This window comes from Nerophis lumbriciformis, linkage group LG13, assembly GCF_033978685.3.
Source record: "Nerophis lumbriciformis linkage group LG13, RoL_Nlum_v2.1, whole genome shotgun sequence".
NCBI lineage: Eukaryota > Metazoa > Chordata > Actinopteri > Syngnathiformes > Syngnathidae > Nerophis > Nerophis lumbriciformis.
Genome location: NC_084560.2, coordinates 3039636 through 3059433, shown reverse-complemented (window position 1 = coordinate 3059433; position 19798 = coordinate 3039636). Strand labels below are relative to the sequence as shown.

The following is a 19798-nucleotide window of genomic DNA, read 5'->3' as shown; positions in this document are numbered from 1 at the left end:
AGAAGGACGGCGGAGTCAGCAAAAACTGAAAATTCCGTAAAATTCAAAATTGAAAATAAGCCAAATTAAGGACAGCAGAGTCCACACAAAAAACGAAAATTCTAAAACTGAAGAGGCCAGTATTGTGAAGGGTGGCGGAATCCACAAAAACTGAAAATTCTGTAAAACAAGTGTGAAAGATGTGAACGTGAGAGTGCGTAGCAGTGATCGCCATTAGGCTATCACTCCATATTAAAGTTGTGAGAAGTAATAGTGGGTTATTGTGGAACCTGTAGGCAAGACACCTCCACTGGGGGACAACATTCAGTAGAAGCGACGTGTACCACAATAATAAATTAAACCAGTATCTTACAACAAAGACAAAAGTTTTCCTTATAATTTGGACTCTGTAGGGGACGACAAATTACTCCAAATTCTCAAAATGGGAAAAGAGACAAGTAAACCGAAGGTTAGTCCAAAAGACAAGTTCAAATGTAAACACTGGAAAGCAGTAGAAAAAATAAATCCAGACTTACTGAAATTTCTCGATGACTTGATCTCAAAACATGAATTTACCGGACGCCTCAAAGTAGGTGATATATTGAAACTGCGGGAATCAATAATACAAAAATGCGGAAATAACAAAAAGAAACTGGCCATGGGGTGGGAACACTTGGAGTGCTGGATGAGGATGGCTCAAAGAAAGGAAGAACAGGAAGTAAGGGATGAAAAGGAAAAGAAGAGGAAGAGGAAAAAGAAAGGGCTAAGAGAGACGAAAAGCTTATGTTTCATAGAGCAGAAGGTGATGAGACAGGCCCAGTTAGGAGACGAAATAGGCAAATTATAAGGGAAGATAGTGAGGAAGAAGTACAGACAGAAGCCGCCACACCCAGCGCTCCAACAACAACAAAACGTTGATCAGTTAAAGTTAAAGTATCAATGATTGTCACACACACACTAGGTGTGGCGAAATTATTCTCTGCATTTGACCCATCACCCTTGTTCACCCCCTGGGAGGTGAGGAGAGCAGATAGCAACAGCGGTGGCCGCTCTGGGGAATCATTTTTGGTGATTTAACCCCATATTCCAACCCTTAATGCTGAGTGCCAAGCAGGGAGGTAATGGCTCCCATTTTTATAGTCTTTGGTATGACTCGGCTGGGGTTTGAACTCAGATGCTGATCATAAGGACATACTAAGTTATGCGAACTTAAGTAAACAAACAGCGAATAAACCAGAAATAATAATTGACATAAATGGCAAAGACATCAAATTTCTGTGCGACACCGGAGCATGTAGAACTACAGGTAGAGAACATTTTCCAGGATTAAAACTAAGTGGAAACAAAATGTATACAAGAGCAGCAAGTGGTGAAATTGTGACAGTAGCAGAAACAGAAAAAGTATGGTTGCGAGACCTGTTAGGGAACTCATGCAACATACCATTCATAAGTTTCCCAGACTGTCCAGTAAACCTACTATGACAAGACGTGATGACTGTGCTAGGATTAGCAAGAGTATCAGATTATGAAGGAGGAATTACTGTTTAAAGACAACACCAATTAGAGAGAGAGTAATAAGAGATAAAAAGAGACGTTTGACATTAAATAGTTGTTGACCTTGTTGTATTTTATAAGACTGATTTGTTGTTGGATTTATGTGTTGTTGAAAAGGAGAAAAATCGTCAAAATGGATGGTAAATTTGAGCGTACATTTGAAGAGTTATACAACGTGTGATGGAGTGTTTTTGTCCCAGAGTGGGTACAGGAAGATAATGGGTGAGATAAGGAAGAACATTATTGGACATATTGTGACTAGTGTGGACAGAGAGAGAGAGAGAAAGATAGAGAGAAAGACACACACACACACACACACACAGTTGTGTGTGTGGCGCATTAGGAGCTGGACGTTTAACTGATGTACTTTTAACTTTAAAGTGTAGTCTAACATTCTTAGGTTAGATTATTGTTTTAGACATTTGCAGTACACCACACATCTGGGTGCTGCGCTAAGATAAAATAATGTTGTAACATAGAATAAATAAGGAGGCATGGCAATCACAACAGCTATCAGTTAGCTACAGACGAGAATAAATGCATGCTTTTATTTTGTAGATTATCACACACGACAGGAAGTCAGAGTGCACAAGTGATAAGTGTGGCATGACAGCATGCTACAATGTAACTGTCAGACACAAATTATAGTTTAATTTGCTAATAGACAGATTTTAGTGGGTTTAAAATGTTAATTAAAATGACATGAAGTAATACGTATAACATTTGAATTAGGAATATTGATTTAGCGTTCATTAGGACAATCAATGTTGTGATTTTAAACATTATATGTAGGATTGGACAGAGCAGGACGAGGGTGACAAGGCAGGTGAGAGCTGCAAGGAAATGACTACCGTATTTTCCGCACTATTAGCCGCACCTAAAAACCACAAATTTACTCAAAAGCTGACAGTGCGGCTTATAACCCGGTGCGCTTTATATATGGATTAATATTAAGATTCATTTTCATAAAGTTTCAGTCTCGCAACTACGGTAAACAGCCGCCATCTTTTTTCCCCGTAGAAGAGGAAGTGCTTCTTCTTCTACGCAAGCAACCGCCAAGGTAAGCACCCGCCCCCATAGAACAGGAAGCGCTTCTTCTTCTACTGTAAGCAACCACCCGCCCGCGTAGAAGAAGAAGAAGCGCGCGGATATTACGTTTCATTTCCTTTGTGTGTTTACATCTGTAAAGACCACAAAATGGCTCCTACTAAGCGACAGGTTTCCGGTTCATGAAAAGACGCAATCTCTCCATCCGCACACGGACTACTATTTCACAGCAACTGCCTAAAGACTTTCAAGAAAAGCTGGCTACTTTCCGTGCATATTGTAAAAACAAGATAGCTGAAAAAAAGATCCGGCCAGAGAACATTATCAACATGGACGAGGTTCCACTGACTTTTGATATTCCTGTGAACCGCACTGTGGATACAACAGGAGCACGTACGGTGAATATTCGCACCACAGGGAATGAGAAGTCATCCTTCACTGTGGTTCTAGCTTGCCATGCTAATGGCCAGAAACTTCCACCCATGGTGATATTCAAAAGGAAGACTTTGCCAAAAGAGACCTTTCCAGCCGGCGTCATCATAAAAGCTAACTCGAAGGGATGGATGGATGAAGAAAAGATGAGCGAGTGGTTAAGGTAAGTTTACGCGAAGAGGCCGGGTGGCTTTTTTCACGCAGCTCCGTCCATGTTGATATACGACTCCATGCGCGCCCACATCACGCTGGTTTTTAATATATTATTAAAGTTTGACTGACCTATCTGACTGTTTTTTTGACATTCCTTTAGCACAGTTAGATGCAGCTTACAACACGGGGCGGCTTATAGGTGGACAAAGTTTTGAAATATGCCGTTCATTGAAGGCGCGGCTTATAACCCAGGGCGCCTTATGGTGCGGAAAATACGGTACTTCATTTACAATTGGCTGATGCGAAAAAAAACTGACATCTGCTGCCGACTGAAGCAGAAGAAGTATTTTTAGACCAAATACCAAAAGGATTATGGTCAAAAGGACCTACCGATGTGGGCAAAATTAAAAATATACAACCAGTACAAATCAGATCAAAAACAGAATATAGGATAGGATAGGATAGGACTTTATTGTCATTGCACAAGTACAACAAAACGATGTTTTCAGCACAAACCCGTTCAAGATTAGACAAACAAACAGTGTGCAGGGTTACAGAACAGGAACGCTGATGGGTCGCCAAAGGCGCCCCGTAAAAGATAAGAAAAAGGTAAAACGCTGGGGAAGAGGATGAGTAAAAAAATGCAATCTAGACGGGCTCCTAAGGGGGCCTAGTCTGGAGTGGGAAAAAACCTCCATGCAATGCACACATAAACACGTTACATTTAATCACGACAACTCGCAACAGAGGGGCGGGGAGTTGGGGATGCATAAAACAATATCCACTAAAACCGGATGCATTAGAAGGAATAAAACTTGTAATAGAAGATCTAATAAGCAGGAGTTATAATAGAATGTGAGGACTCACCATGTAATACCCCAATATTTCCTGTTAAAAAGCAACCACTCTCAGGGGGATGGCGAATGGTACAAGACTTACAAGCGATATATAATGCAATAATACAATGTGCACCATGTGTACCAGATCCATACACATTGTTGAACAGTCTAAGAACAGGATGTGACACATTTCACAGCGATTGATATCAGTAATGCATTCTTCTCGATACCAATACATAAAGAAAGTCAATTTTGGTTTGCATTTACTTATAAAGGGAAAAGATACACCTATACAAGACTACCTCAAGGGTATGTGGAAAGTCTGACGATCTATTCACAAGCAATGCATGCAAGCAAGTCCAAATTTGACCCTCCTGGAGGAAGCCAAGTCCTGATATACGTTGATGACATATTATTAGCATCACCGGAGAAGGAAACTTGTAGAAAAGATACATTAGCGTTATTAAATCATCTACATAGTGAAGTACACAAAGTAAGCAAGACAAAAGTCAAATTATGCAAAACAGAAGTAAAGTGTCCAGGACATTCTTTAAACAAAGATGGACGCACTATTGTGGAAAGCAGAAAAACAGCAGTACCAACACCACAAACAAAGAAGCAAATTACAGTATGTCATTTCTAGGATTAATTAATTACTGTAGAAGTTGGATACCAAATTACACTGAAATAATAGCTCCATTAAGTAAATTAATGTATGAAAAACATTGAAAAATGTCATCACCTGTAGAGTGGAATCCAGAAGCTGAAGCAGCATTCTGTGAAGTAAAAATAGAACAGGATGTGCGGTTGTTACAGCAACTAAAGTTTTGAAAGCTCTCAAATTACCATCAAATTACTCAGCACAAGCTGCAGAACTAGTAGCACTAACAGAAGCATGTGAATCAATGAAAGATCAAAAGGTTACAATACACACAGATAGCCAATACGCATTCTCAACAGTGCACACATTTGCACAACACTGGCAAAATAGAGGAATGATAACGTCAACAGGAAAACCTGTAACACATTGTTAGAATAATTATGTATATATTATCACACTAACTTTAGTATGCTTATAGCCCGTTGCTTTAGTTATTTAGCTATTGTGCTCAAGTTGGACTTTTTCTAATGTGTGCAAAGACAAATACTTCTTGTCTTAGGGGTGGCCGCAGTCGTAGATGTTATCTTTGTTTGAGCCCGCTAACAACCAAGGACTTCAAACGACCTCAGCGAAGATGGGATGACAGCACGCGGACTAGGCAGAGACTTCAAAGACCTCAACAAGATAAGATTCCAACACGCAGATGAAGCGGGACGGGGCGAAATCACAAGGCCCCCAAAACATTCGGTCACGTATCGTGCGTCCTGGTCCTGCTTTGCATAAAATATGTGACCACTCCTTTTAGAGGCGGCCTTAGTATTGTTGACTGTGGAACTCCTGAATAAAAAGAGGGATGCAAGAGCTGAACCTTAGAGCGTAGGGCGATACTGTGACTAAGGGTCCGGCTCCATGCGTTCTCCTCATGAGCTAAATTGAACTCTGTCTCTGATTGATTCCTTGCTTCTTGTCTGATTAATAGATGTCATCAGTGTTTGAACCTGGCACACATGGAGAACTATTAAAATAATTATTAAAAGCAGTACAGGTACCAGCTAAAATAGCAATATACAAATGTACAACACACACCAGCGGAACGGACACAGTATCACTAGGAAATGCGTTCGCGGACAAAACAGCAAAGCAAGCAGCAGAAGAAGAAATACAAGTTTTTAAACTACTAACTAGCGACATGAATAATTATATACTAAAAGACATGCAACAACAAAGTACTCCAAAAGAAAAAGATAAATGCATACAAAACGGAGCCACGTTGAACAAAGAAGACATCTATGTATGTCCAGACAATAAACCAATCTTACCAAAAAATCTGTGTAAGGGGGCAGCAGTATTGAGCCATGGTTGTACTCATGTCTCAACAGGAGGGATGGTGACCCTTATACAAAAGTACTATACTACCTACAGCTTTTATTCATATTCAAAAAATGTTGTAAGACAGGCATGACCTGTGCGAGCACAATCCACAAGGGAATATGCGCCCACAACGAGGCCAATTCCCCAAACCACAACACCCGTTCCAACATCTTTGCATGGATTTTATTGAACTGAATAAAGAGTGAAGGAAAACAGTATTGTCTGGTCATAGTGGATGCATTTTCAAAGTGGGTAGAAATATTTCTTACAGGAAAAGTAGATGCCCTAACAGTAGCAAAAGCATTATGCAAAGATAATACCAAGATATGGTATACCTAAATCTATACAGTGACAATGGACCTCATTTTGTAACTCAATTAATCAAAAATATAGGATCATTATTCCACATTTATCTCAAAAACCACTGTGCTTATCATCCACAAAAGGCAGGACTTGTGGAAAGGACAAACGGAACAATTAAAAATAAACTAAAGAAATGTATGGAAGAAACAACACATCCATTGAAACAATGTACAGATTTAGTAAACATGTACATGAACATTACAAGTACAACAGGACTCACACGGTATGAAATAATATTTGGAAGACCTTATCAGCTACCAAATTTAGCAGATTATATGCGCGAGATACTGGAGAAATTAAAAGAGACAAACCTGTTGTGTCTCCACAAGATAGCAGACCTAGTGGAACCAGGAGAATAAATTCTGATAAGAAGTGTTAAAAGAAAACATTGGCATTGTCAAAGATGGGAGGACCCCCGGGTGATAGTGAAGAAGCTAAATTATTTAAATGTCGAATAACTCTGAAACATCGAGGCCCAAACGTAGTGTTAACCATATCACTCCCTGATGGACAAATTAGATCACCAAATGCCTCAATATTCAACACATCCTACTGGGGTTTCCAACTATGTGTCATGACTTGGTCCTGGGTGTTTGCTTTTCCGGGATGCAACGGAAAGTTGGCTCGGGCGAGACGGGAATGTAAGTACATTTTTATTTAAACACTATAACTACAAAAAAAAGGAAGTAAACAAAAGGCTCGCACAATGGCGGAGAACAAACTATGAAACCAAAAAGACTATAAACATGGAACAAAAACTTACTTTGGCATGGGACATGAAGCAGGATCTAAGAGGATGAAGAGTGTGTAGAGCGTAATTGTGGGATGTCACCAGAAAGACAAACTGAAAACAATGAACTTAAATACTACAGACATGATTAACGAAAACAGGTGCGTGACTCAAAACGTGAAACAGGTGCGTGACGTGACAGGTGAAAACTAATGGGTTGCAATGGTGACAAACAAGAGTGCACAATGAGTCCAAACGTGGAACAGGTGAAACTAATGGGTAATCATGGAAACAAGACAAGGGAGTGAAAAGCCAGAAACTAAAGAGTCCAATAACTAAACAAAACATGACTAAATCAAAACATGATTACACAGACATGACAGAACCCCCCCCTTACGGACAGATCCCAGATGTCCAAGAAAAAAATTAACAAGAGTCATGGGAGGGCGGGAGGGGGACATGGCGGTGGGTCGCCAGCCCAAGTGGCCCCAAATCCATCGAGGCATAGTCATGTGGCGGCGGCGAGTGGAACGCCGCTGCAGCAGGCGAGGTGGGCGACCCGGGACGGGCCACATCCGTGGCCGACTGGGAGGTGGGCGCACTTGGCGTGGCGGGCGACCAGGTAGCGGCCATATCCGTGGCCGAAGAGGAGACAGGCGCGTCGTCATCTTGGCAGGCGTGGAAGCTCGGCGTGGCGAGTCAGGCGGCGAAGCTCCGCGTGGCGCGTTTGCCGGCGAAGCTCGGCGTGGGGCGTCAGGCGGCGAAGCTCAGCGTGGCGCGTCAGGCGGCGAAGCTCGGCGAAGCTCGACGTGGCGCGTCAGGCGGCGAAGCTCGGCGTGGGTCTTGGTCTTGGTCTAGGCGTGGGTCTTGATCTTGGTCTAGGCGTGGGTCTTGGCATGGCGGGTCTTGGTCTTGGTCTTGGCATGAATCTTGGTCTTGGCATGAATCTTGGTCTTGGTCTTGGCATAAATCTTGGTCTTGGTCTTGGCATGAATCTTGGTCTTGGTCTTGGCATGAATCTTGGTCTTGGTCTTGGCATGAATCTTGGTCTTGGTCTTGGCATGGCGGTGCTTGGTCTTGCCTTGGCGGTGCTTGGTCTTGGCTTGGTGGTGCTTGGTGTCGTTGAGCTGCGACTGGCGGCACTTGGCGTTGTGGAGCTGCGACTGGCGGCACTTGGCATCGTGGAGCTGCGACTGGCGGCACTTGGCGTGGTGGAGCTGGTACCGGAGCTTGGCGTGGTGGGTCTTGGCGTGGTGGGTCTTGGCGTGATGAAGCTACTGGCAGCACTGGAGCTTGGCGTGGAGCTGCTACTGGCAGCACTGGAGCTTGGCGTGGAACTGCTACCGGAGCTTGGCGTGGTGCGGGTACTGGAGCCTGCCGTGGAACTTGGCGTGGCGGGTCTTGGCGTGGTGCTGCTACTGGCAGCACTGGAGCTTGGCGTGGAGCTGCTACTGGCAGCACTGGAGCTTGGCGTGAAGCTGCTACTGGTGCTAGCTTTGGTGCAGGTGGAGGTGGCCTAGCTGGGGGTTGCGGCTTGGCATGCCGAAAGACCGGTGGTGGTGGCCGTGCTGGAGGCTGTGGCTTGGCAGGTCGAAAGACTGGTGGTGGTGGCCGTGCTGGAGGCTGTGGCTTGGCTTGGTGATGCTGAGCCACCCTACCTGAACAATTCCCAGCCCTAGCCCCCCCTTCAAGGGGCGGATACCAGACGCGCTCCCTGCGGTCTGGAACTCTCTCTAGGAGTGGGCGGAGGGAGGACAGGAGGGGGGCAGAAACTTCCCCTTTAAATTGTCCAAAACGTCTTTTTTGTATCTGTGATTTTGTAGGTGAAAAAAAAACATTTTGTGACTTGGGTGTGGCTTGAGTCCTGGGGGGCATGGAATCAAAATAAAAAGAATTCAGAAAGAAAAAATCCTGGTCTTTAACGTCCTCAGGGCGAAGCCGGGCTGGCTGCTGCTTGCTTCCGCCCGGAGGGGGAGGGGCTTGTGGGAGCGGCGTGTCCTGCAGGCTCGCGGAAGTTCTTCCTGGCGTCCCTCGCCTTTGGCGGCGCTTCCGTGGCTGAGGTGACGCAGCGTCGTCCTGGGACCAAATGAAGTCTCTGTACTCCATGGAGGAGTAGCGCCGCGTTTCCTCCTCCATCGCGCACAGGACCGCCCAAGATGCCTCGTCCAAACTGTCCAACTTATGTGCGGAAAAGCTGTTCTGCTGGTGACATACTGTCATGACTTGGTCCTAGGTGTTTGCTTTTCCGGGATGCAAACATGGAACAAAAACTTACTTTGGCATGGGACATGAAGCAGGATCTAAGAGGATGAAGAGTGTGTAGATCGTAATTGTGGGATGTCACCAGAAAGACAAACTGAAAACAATGAACTTAAATACTACAGACATGATTAACGAAAACAGGTGCGTGACTCAAAACGTGAAACAGGTGCGTGACGTGACAGGGGAAAACTAATGGGTTGCTATGGTGTCAAACAAGAGTGCACAATGAGTCCAAACATGGAACAGGTGAAACTAATGGGTAACCATGGAAACAAGACAATGGAGTGAAAAGCCAGAAACTAAAGAGTCCAATAACTAAACAAAACATGACTAAAACAAAACATGATTACACAGACATGACACTATGGGCATGGTCAAATGGACCAGACCCATATTTCCCGGTATTTGTTTGCAAAAATCAAACCATGCGCAACACCGAACAACCCAGAGTTAACGCCTATACTAAACGCTCTGGAGTCACGGTTGTAAGCGTACCATTTGATGGTGTGGATGAATGGTTCAAATTATCAAATGGTGTGTCAAGTATGGGGGATAACTGGTTCCTCCTTTAGCTGTTAATTGGTTACTCATGGCGGAGCAAGCAGGAATGGCTGCTAAAACTGATTGTGTTGTATGCCTGAGCCCCAGACCATTACTCAAGATCATCCCGGCATCTATGAGTCAAAAATGTTTAATTGAAGTAATGAGCAAAACAACTCCTGAAGGGAATTGCACTACATGGCACAAAATCTACCCTGTAACCAAAGAAACAAAGCATTAACCAATATTTGATACACATATGACAAAAGCTAATTACACCTGCATTTACATGCTATGCTCTGGACAACTGTTAGGAAACTTATCATCAGACAACTGCTTACACATAGTAAATGCATCAATATTTGTACTAGTATCACGAGGTGATGTGTGGTGGTGGTGCGGTGAGGAAAGAATATATGACCGATTACCGAAAAATGTAACAGGATATTGTGCTCTGATCACACTCCTTATGCCCAACTCCATACACCCCATAACAGCACGAGAATTGTTAACACGCCTGAAAAGTTTGATACCCTAACATTGTAAAAGAACTAGACCTGAGCTTGTAAAGTGTTGGAGATCCAACTTAGATCGATGCAATAGGTGTCCCAAGAGGTGTACCTGATGAGTACAAATTGGTAGATCAAGTTGCAGCTGGATTCAAGTCATCTGTCTGCTGGTGGTGTACGATTAACAAGAATGTTGACAGAATAAACTACGTCCACTGCAACATACAGAGATTAGGAAATTGGACACAGGCCGGACTTGAAGCTGTCGCTGATCAACTCGCCGACACCTCCCTTATGGCCTTTCAAATTTGTATGGCGCTGGACATGTTGTTAGCGAAAAAAGGAGGTGTGTGCGCAATATTTGGTGAACAGTGTTGCACGTTCATACAAAACAACACTGATACAGAAGGTAGCCTGACCAAAGCACTGGAAGGCCTGCGCACCCTCAACGGTAAAATGAAAGAGCACTCTGGCATAGCTACAGCTATGTGGGATGGGTGGCCTTGATGTGTTCGGCAGATACAAGTCCTTGGTATCATCAATTCTAGTATCTATGGCTGTGTTTGCAGCAATACTGACATTGTGTGGAAGTTGTTGGATTTCCTTTCTGCGTTCTCTGCTTAACCATCTGATTACCACAGCGATTAGCCCAGCAGATGATAGAACTGTTCAGATGCACCTACTGGCGGACGACAAGGATGATGAATCTCATGACGAGGATACCTACCTGGACGGTATTCCTGCTCTGTTTCCAGACCCTGGTGACTATGAAAGGAAAAACAAAAAAAGAAAAAAAAATTATGTTGAACTCTGAGTGTAAACATAACTTGGCCCGAGGGAAATTAACTTTTAACTGAAAATTGCAAGAAGAAGTTATTAGGGATAAGAAGATTCTGGAGAAGTTATGTGATAAACAGGAGGGACATGTTAGAAAAATTATGTTATCACACAACTCTTATGCTTAAATGCTGTTGCTAGAGTTATTATCTAATGTGCTCAAGTTGTACTTTTCTCTCTGTGCAAAGGCACACAACTTGTGTGCCTTTGAACTTCTGCATAGTAAAAGATGGCGGCGCGCACAGTCGCAGCGGCCAGGAGCTCCTACAGCCGGCATAATTTTTACACCCTGTTGATACTGCTCTGTGTTTTCTGGTATATTGTTGGAACTGTGGCGACACAATACAGTCACGAGGATCTGCTGCAGTTCAATACGGGAGTTTTTCACAAACTGTCAGCCGAGATCATCAGACCACCTCCCGGGCCCCCCAGCGGAAGCGCAAGAGAGGCAAGCGGGCGGGCATTTGGGCTAGGCTAAGGGCTAGCCCGTTCAAACTGCCACTTCCTACTATATTCTTGTCGAATGCCCGGTCGATCAGCTATAAACTGGATGAAATTCGTCTTCAGATGGCGACGAGAAGGAATATACGTGACTGCTGCTGCCTGATTTTCATGGAAACTTGGCTGGACAGAACCATCCCAGATGCGGCTACTGAACTAGCCGGCTTCACCGCCCACCGAGCAGACAGAACCGCAAACTCCGGTAAGAAGATCGGCGGTGGATTGTGTGTCTATAAAAACATCAATTGGTGCACACAGACTGTGAGGGTGGATGAACTGTGCAACACAGATGTAGAGTTTATGTTGTTAAAATGCAGACCATTCTATCTCCCTAGGGAGTTTTCCGCTGTTTACATCTGTGTGGTGTATATTCCCCCGGATGCTAATGCGAAGCTTGCGCTAGCACACATACATGACAGCATTAACAATTGCCTTGTCACACACCACAACAACGCTCTCATTGCAGCGGGAGATTTCAACCATGCAGACTTAAAAAGTGTCTTTCATAAATACCATCGGAATGTTATATGTGCAACCAGGGGAGAGAAAACGCTGGGTCAAGTATATACAAACATAGCAAATGCATACAGCGCCCATGCATATCCTCATCTAGACATGTCAGACCACCTTTCTCTTCTGTTGCACCCACGTTACACACCCAAAATCAGAACTGCTGGAATTACCAACAAAACTATAAGAACATGGCCAGAAGATGCTATCCATCAGCTCCAAGATTGTTTTCATCACACTCTCTGGGACATATTTAGAGACCAGCGTGCGATTTCGCGTGAGTCTCTGGACGAATACACCTCAACTGTGCTGAACTATATTACCTTCTGCGTCGATTGTGTTACATCATTTAAAACAATCCGTGTGTTACCAAATAAAAAACCCTGGATGACACACAAAGTGACACAGTTACTTAAAGAGAGGGACATGGCATTTAGATCAGGCGATCCAAATGCCTACCATTCAGCCATGACTGCTTTAAAGAAGGGGATCAATGCTGCCAAATCGGACCATTATAATAAACTCCAGGATTGCTTAAATAACTCAGACCCTAGGCAGGTGTGGGAAGGTGTCAAAGCAATTACAAACTTTAAAAAAACAACTTCTTCCTCAGTGAAAGGCAGCGCCATCTTAGCTGAGGAATTGAATAATTTTTATGTCCGCTTTGACAAGGAAAACACAGACCAAGCTCTGCCCCCCCTCTCCTCCAACGACACCGCCACAGTCCTCAGCTCGCACGAAGTAAGACTCACCTTGCGTAACATCAACGCAAGGAAAGCAGCTGGACCTGATGGCGTTCTGGGCCATGTGCTTAAGCACTGCGCGGACGAACTGACGGATGTACTTGTTACCATTTTAATCTGTCACTGTCTACATCCTGGGTCCCTGCCTGTTTTAAAACCGCTACAATAATTCCCATCCCCAAACAGGCCATCATCTCATGCCTAAATGACTACAGACCTGTAGCACTCACCTCCATACCTGCCAAATGCATGGAGAGACTGATATTGAAACGGATTAAAAAGGCAATACCACCATCCCTTGACCCATATCAGTTTGCGTACCGGGAGAACCGATCAACCGAAGACACCATCGCTATTGTAATCCATAGACTCTTGGAACATCTTGAGCTTAAGGACACTTATGCAAGACTGCTCTTTGTCCATTTCAGCTCAGCATTTAACACAATAAGGCCAAACAGACTCAGATCTAAGCTTCACAACCTTGGTCTGAACACCTTCCTCTGCAACTGGATTTTGGACTTTTTAACGAATCACACACAGTATGTGAAAATAGGCGAGCACATTTCTGTCACGCGCACCATCAACACCGGTGCCCCACAGGGTTGTGTGCTAAGTCCTGCTCTCTTCACCCTCTTCAACATCCAATCAATCTTTATCAATCAATCTTTATTTATATAGCCCTAAATCACAAGTGTCTCAAAGGGCTGCACAAGCCACAACGACATCCTCGGTACAAAGCCCACATAAGGGCAAGGAAAAACTCACCCCAGTGGGACGTCGATGTGAATGACTATGAGAAACCTTGGAGAGGACCGCATATGTGGGTAACCCCCCCCCCTCTAGGGGAGACCGAAAGCAATGGATGTCGAGTGGGTCTGACATAATATTGTGAGAGTCCAGTCCATAGTGGATCCAACATAATAGTAAGAGTCCAGTCCATAGTGGGGCCAGCAGGACACCATCCCGAGCGGAGACGGGTTAGCAGCGCAGAGATGTTCCCAGCCGATGCACAGGCGAGCGGTCCACCCCGGGTCACGACTCTGGACAGCCAGCACTTCATCCATGGCCACCGGACCTGTGTCCCCCCCCCCCTCAAGGAAAAGGGGAGCAGGGGAGAAAAGAAAAGAAACGGCAGATCAACTGGTCTAACAGGGGGGCTATTTAAAGGCTAGAGTATACAAATGAGTTTTAAGATGGGACTTAAATGCTTCTACTGAGGTAGCATCTCTAATTGTTACCGGGAGGGCATTCCATAGTACTGGAGCCCGAATAGAAAACGCTCTATAGCCCGCAGACTTTTTTTGGGCTCTGGGAATCACTAATAAGCCAGAGTTCTTTGAACGCAGATTTCTTGCTTGATGTCACTGTCAAATATGCTGACGACACCACGGTGCTTGGGCTCATCAGTAATAATGATGAGACAGCATACAATGCAGAGGTCCAACAGCTGGCTTCATGGTGTGCTAACAATAACTTGGTTCTTAACACTAACAAAACCAAATAACTATTTGTAGACTTCCGCAGAAAAGGGCAGAACAAACACCCTCCACTTTTAATTAATAACAATCTCGTAGAAAGAGTCAAGCATTTCAAATTCTTAGGGGTGAACATAACAGAAGATCTATGCTGGGACATTAACACTGCTTCTACAGTCGGAAAGGCCCAACAACGTCTTTTTTTTTTGAGGAAACTAAAATGTGCAAATATTCCGCAGAAATCAATGGTCAACTTTTACAACTGTGCCATCAGCAGTGTCCTCACTTACGGATTTTTAGTGTGGTTTGCTAGCTGCACTAAAGCGAACCAACAGGCCCTCCAGCGAGTGGTTAAAGCGGCGGGGAAAATTACAAGGACAATACTCCCAGAGATGAGTGCCATGTACACAACTTGCTGCCTAAAGCGAGTACACAACATCCTGAAGGACAGATACCACCCAGCACATGGCCTCTTCAAACTGCTACCCTCTGGAAGGAGGTATAGATCGATTCGCGCCAGGACCACCAGAATGTCTCACAGTCTGTATCCCCAGGCTCTGAGACTGCTAAATGAACAGCCTGCCCCTTTGCTGCCCCGGACCATCTTATTACCTCACCTTTCACCACCTCAATAATTGTGCTCTGGACATTGCATTGCTGCAACATCAACGTAACACCCATCAGACATGTGACTGTTCCCACCCCCTCTATTCGCCATCTTCCTGACAATGCTAAAATGCTAAAATGTAAACTATTGTCAACCTGCACATCAATGCAGTTTCTATGCCGCTGGACAAAGCTCAAACAAAATCTCGTTGTTCATGTATGACTTAAGTGTTATTATGACAATGACAATAAAAGGAATTGATTGATTGATTGATTGTTATCTTCCACGGCAAGATGTTTTGCAGCAGCAGTTTCTGTTTCCAGACCCTGCCTGCTAAACAGCCAAGGACGGACTTCAAGTACTTCAACGAAGATAAGACGACAGCACGCAGACAAAGCAGAGACAAGGCAATCACAAGGCCCCAAGCACATTCCTTCACGTATTGTGCGTGCTGAGCTGCTCGCATGATATGTGTGACCACTCCCTTTAGAGGCAGCCTCAGTGATGTTAACTAGGGAACACCTGGATAAATAGAGGAGCACGTGGGGCTGTACCTTAAACCGTGGTGGGAGACTGTGACTGAGTGTGAAGCCCCAAACGTTTCTCCTCCTGAGCAAAATTCAACTCTGTTCCTGCCTGATTCCTTTCTTCTTGTTTTGTTTAATAGATAGTTTTATGTTTGAACCTGACAGTGGGGGCCATAGTGGCTAAATGCCACCTCACAGTGGGTCTTATTTCTGGTATTTAGTAAAGCTAAAAGGCTAGTTCCAGAAGACATCAGGATCCACGAGGGTTGATACGGTGAAAGCAGGTCAGATAAAAAAGAAGGCTCAAGGCCACTAGGATATTTAAAAAACTAATAATAGAACTTTAAAATCTACCCTGAAGCGACTTTAAAACTGGTGTAATGTGCTTCCGCCCTCTGGTCTTCGTTAGCACGCGTGCAGCTGAGTTTTGTAATAATTGTAGACTGATGATATTGTTTTTGGGAAGGCCAGAGAGCAAGGCATTACAATAGTCTAAACCACAGGAAATAAAAGCATGTATTAGCACCTCCTTGTTGGCCAGAGAGAGAAACGGGGCAGACTATTTTCTCAAGATGATAAAAAAAATATTTTTGTCATATTTTCAATAAGTGGTATAAAAGTCAGCTCCGAGTCAAAAATCATGCCCAGATTTTTCATAGAATCATGTAATTTTGATAGCATTTACTCTGTTTTCACCGGGAGCCGCTGCTGGGTAAGACTGGTGATATTAATAAACAAACACGGCCAGGTTAACAACAGAGGACATGGACATGCCATGGCTTATGACCTTGTCCAGGGTGTTTCCCCTGTTGATGTGCTGCTTAAAATTAAAACAATCTAAACGATTATGGATAGGGATCATGAAATGTGGTTACTGGATTAGCTAAATGCTAATAAAAACTCTGTAATGATATATTTTATGGACAAAAAGAGTAGCCCGTGCTTGTGCTACAGAACACATCTCATTGTGCAAAACGTGAGCTACAACATACAGCCCATGCAAAACAAGATGTTTTATTTTCATTGTGAGTTGGCCAAACATTCATATTAGAAAATAACATCATGGAAATGACTGGTGTTATTTGATTTTTACAAACATTGAACTTATGTCAGGTTTGGGACAGGTGTGATACTGGTGTGGTTACATTGTGCACGTCTGATGTTGCTCACATGTGGTCCGAAAAATACTCAAGGAGTTTGTACGTTTGAAATTGTCCCCCAATTTTAATAACTGGCTGGAAAAGACAGAAAAAAGTGTATATTTACATTATAAACAATGTTTTGACTAAAATAATCTTTTTTAATCCTGGGCTGGTCCCTCATTCATTATTGGATTACGAAGTTTGTCAGTTATGTTCCTGATTAATGTCAACACTTGTACAATGTTTTGTCATATCAGCACAAGACTGCCACCAAAAAAATTGTAACAGCAACAAGACTTTTTTTTAAAGTGTAATGTCAGTGTGAGTAATGGTTACACAACTTCTAATCATACTCACACATTTGTCAACATGTATGACATGATGTTATATATTATGTACAAAATGTCTTATCAGGAGGATTATAGTACAGAGTATAGTACAGTACAGTTGAAGCAATACAATTAGAGAGACAGAACAAAAGAAAGCTCAGTTGAGGTCATGAATTTATTTGGGAAATATTAACCTGTTAGTAGTTTTTAAGCATAAACAATTTTAACTATGAGAAGAACTGCAATACATCCAGGGTAGAGATATCAATACTCGGGTGTGATGTAAGATCATCATGATTAAAAATGATGTAAGTGGTTATAATAGATCCTTGATGGTCAAGTTGATTTGCAAAAAGATACATTGTAAATATTTCATTATTTCCTGCAGTTCTATCAGGTTTTAGGTTAGGTTATGAGATAATAGTCGGATATATGTCCTCCTCTAGTGTGAAACTTATTTCTTCACCCAACATCCTTCTGTGAGTCACCTTCTTTACTTTAACTTTCTTGGCATTTCCAGCTCAAAGATTGAGCAAATGAAATTCACTTACACTTCAAATAGGGTCAGTGTTCATTACAGTTTAAATCATGTGGATGTCTTTACAATTTCATCCTTGGAAAAGAGGCTGCTTACTTACATCTGGTTAACTAATTACTACATTCGACACTGTAAACATTAATATTTCACCTTTTGGTCTAAAGTATGTTGTCTCCCCTAGAGCCAGACTTCAGTATGCGCAGCGTGACAACACATCGAGCTGCTTTTCTAAACCAGGGATAAAACAAGGTATAAATTAACGGGTTCAAGCACGAGTTGAAGTCAAATAAGTAAACAGCATAATGAGCCAATAAAGATATTATTTTGTTGTCACTTGCCAGAGTAAAAATGTAATATGGACATAAACACATGATGAAGACAAGGATGACGACACCAAGAGTCCTGGCGGCCTTCAACTCTGATTTCTTTGCCCTAACAGTGACTGAATGATGGTGTTTGATGGATGTAACATGAGAGCGCATGGCTCGCGCCTGAGACACCGCAACCATAAACACTCTCATGTACAGAATGACGATGGTGCTGAGAGGGAGGACAAAGCTCACAACAATGTCAACAACACCTGAGGCATATTCAAAACCAATGACACACTCTCCGTGGCATGACTTGTACATGGCGGGGTGAGCCAGCTGTTCCTTCAAAATGATGCCAGAGTAGGGGAAGGAAGAGAACCAACAGAGAAAAACACAGAATCGAACTCTTCCCACAGTGACCCTGGTGTTGTAATGCAGAGGATCACAAATGGCCACATAACGATCAGCTGATATCAGCACCATGTGTCCCACTGAAGCAAACGCCACTATGAAGACCATGTAGCTCCACAGAGAACAGAGAACATCGCCCAGAGCCCAGCAGGACGTTCTCAGGTAGATCTCACCTGGAATCACCAGGAGGCCCACCAGCAAGTCAGAGACCGCGAGAGAGAGGAGGAGGAGTTTGGTGGGAGTGTGGAGCTGCCTGGAGATGAAGAACAAATTAAGAACATCGCTCCTAACTAGAGTCCTGACAAAACAAACAGGCGGAGACATTACAGCGACAACACGTTGACAAACATGATGACAGGATGAAAAAAGTGTACCTGAAATGGGAGATTGAGATGATAACCAGCAGGTTGAGAAACACAGTGAAGACACAGATAACGGACAGCAGAACTGTCAAAAGTATATCACCAGACCAATGAGACATGGGCTTCTTGCAGGAGATGTTGCTTAGTTGTGGAAAGCAGAGCTCTGATTGGTCCTCCGTCTCCATCATCGGGTGGACGAAGAGATGAGTCCAAACCTCTCTCTTATACGTCTTTCTTTTATATCTTCATTGATGCTTATTCCTCCCCTCAGTGAGCCATTGTCATCCATCCATTGCGATCTCATTGGCGGATCACACTGTCACTGTTCCAGTTCCACCCAATGAACGTGATTGCATCCTGAATACGATTTCTTGGCCTCAGGTCTGATCTAATTTTAAGTCCTGATACAATATTTTAGCAATAGATTATAGACGTTAACATTTTTCATAGCAAGTAACTAAAATAAACACAATAACACATTTTATAAAGCCCATTTTATTACATTTTGAATTTGCTCAAAACGACCCTAAAAGATATTTGGGAATAAAAACAAAAATATTGACCAAATCAATTTAGTATTGCTTACATACTGAGACTATACCGGTACTTGGTATCAATAGTATCAACATTTGGAGCAATCTCCCCTACTTTACATTGATGCTTTGCTTGTGTCATGCTGCTTGTTGTGTGTGTGTGTGTGTGTGTGTGTGTGTGTGTGTGTGTGTGTGTGTGTGTGTGTGTGTGTGTGTGTGTGTGTGTGTGTGTGTGTGTGTGTGTGTGTGTGTGTGTGTGTGTGTGTGTGTGTGTGTGTGTGTGTGGCATGCTAAGCCAAACCTGATACTTGCAAGAAACTTATTTTCCACAGTGGTGGTGAGGATTACTATACCATACCAACTTTATTTATAAAGTTTTTTAAGCATATTCACACTGTGGATAGTAGAGTTCTGAGTCTTTGGGCACCTCACGATTCCATTGCAATTATGATTCAAGAGCTACAATCCAATTAAAAATCGATTATCAATGCATCTTTATTTTTTTGTATGTTGATGCAGTTTTATTTATTCTTGGTCCACTAAAAAAGTGTTTATCACATGCAACTTTTAAAAGCAATTCATTTGTAAAAAG

At 43.3% G+C, this 19798-nt stretch overlaps 1 protein-coding gene across 1 annotated transcript; it reads right to left on the bottom strand.

Moving 5' to 3' along the window:
* Window positions 1-17620: 17620 nt before the first annotated feature.
* LOC133613267 (trace amine-associated receptor 13c-like) lies at window positions 17621-18760 on the bottom strand. The gene has a single exon (XM_061970663.2). The coding sequence runs from the start codon at window positions 18633-18635 to the stop codon at window positions 17748-17750; it is 888 nt and encodes a 295-aa protein (XP_061826647.1). The 5' UTR covers window positions 18636-18760; the 3' UTR covers window positions 17621-17747.
* Between the last annotated feature and the right edge of the window lie 1038 nt (window positions 18761-19798).

Coding starts and splice junctions, on each gene's coding strand:
- LOC133613267 (XM_061970663.2), bottom strand. CDS start 18,635: ATGTCTCCGCCTGTTTGTTTTGTCAGGACTCTAGTTAGGAGCGATGTT.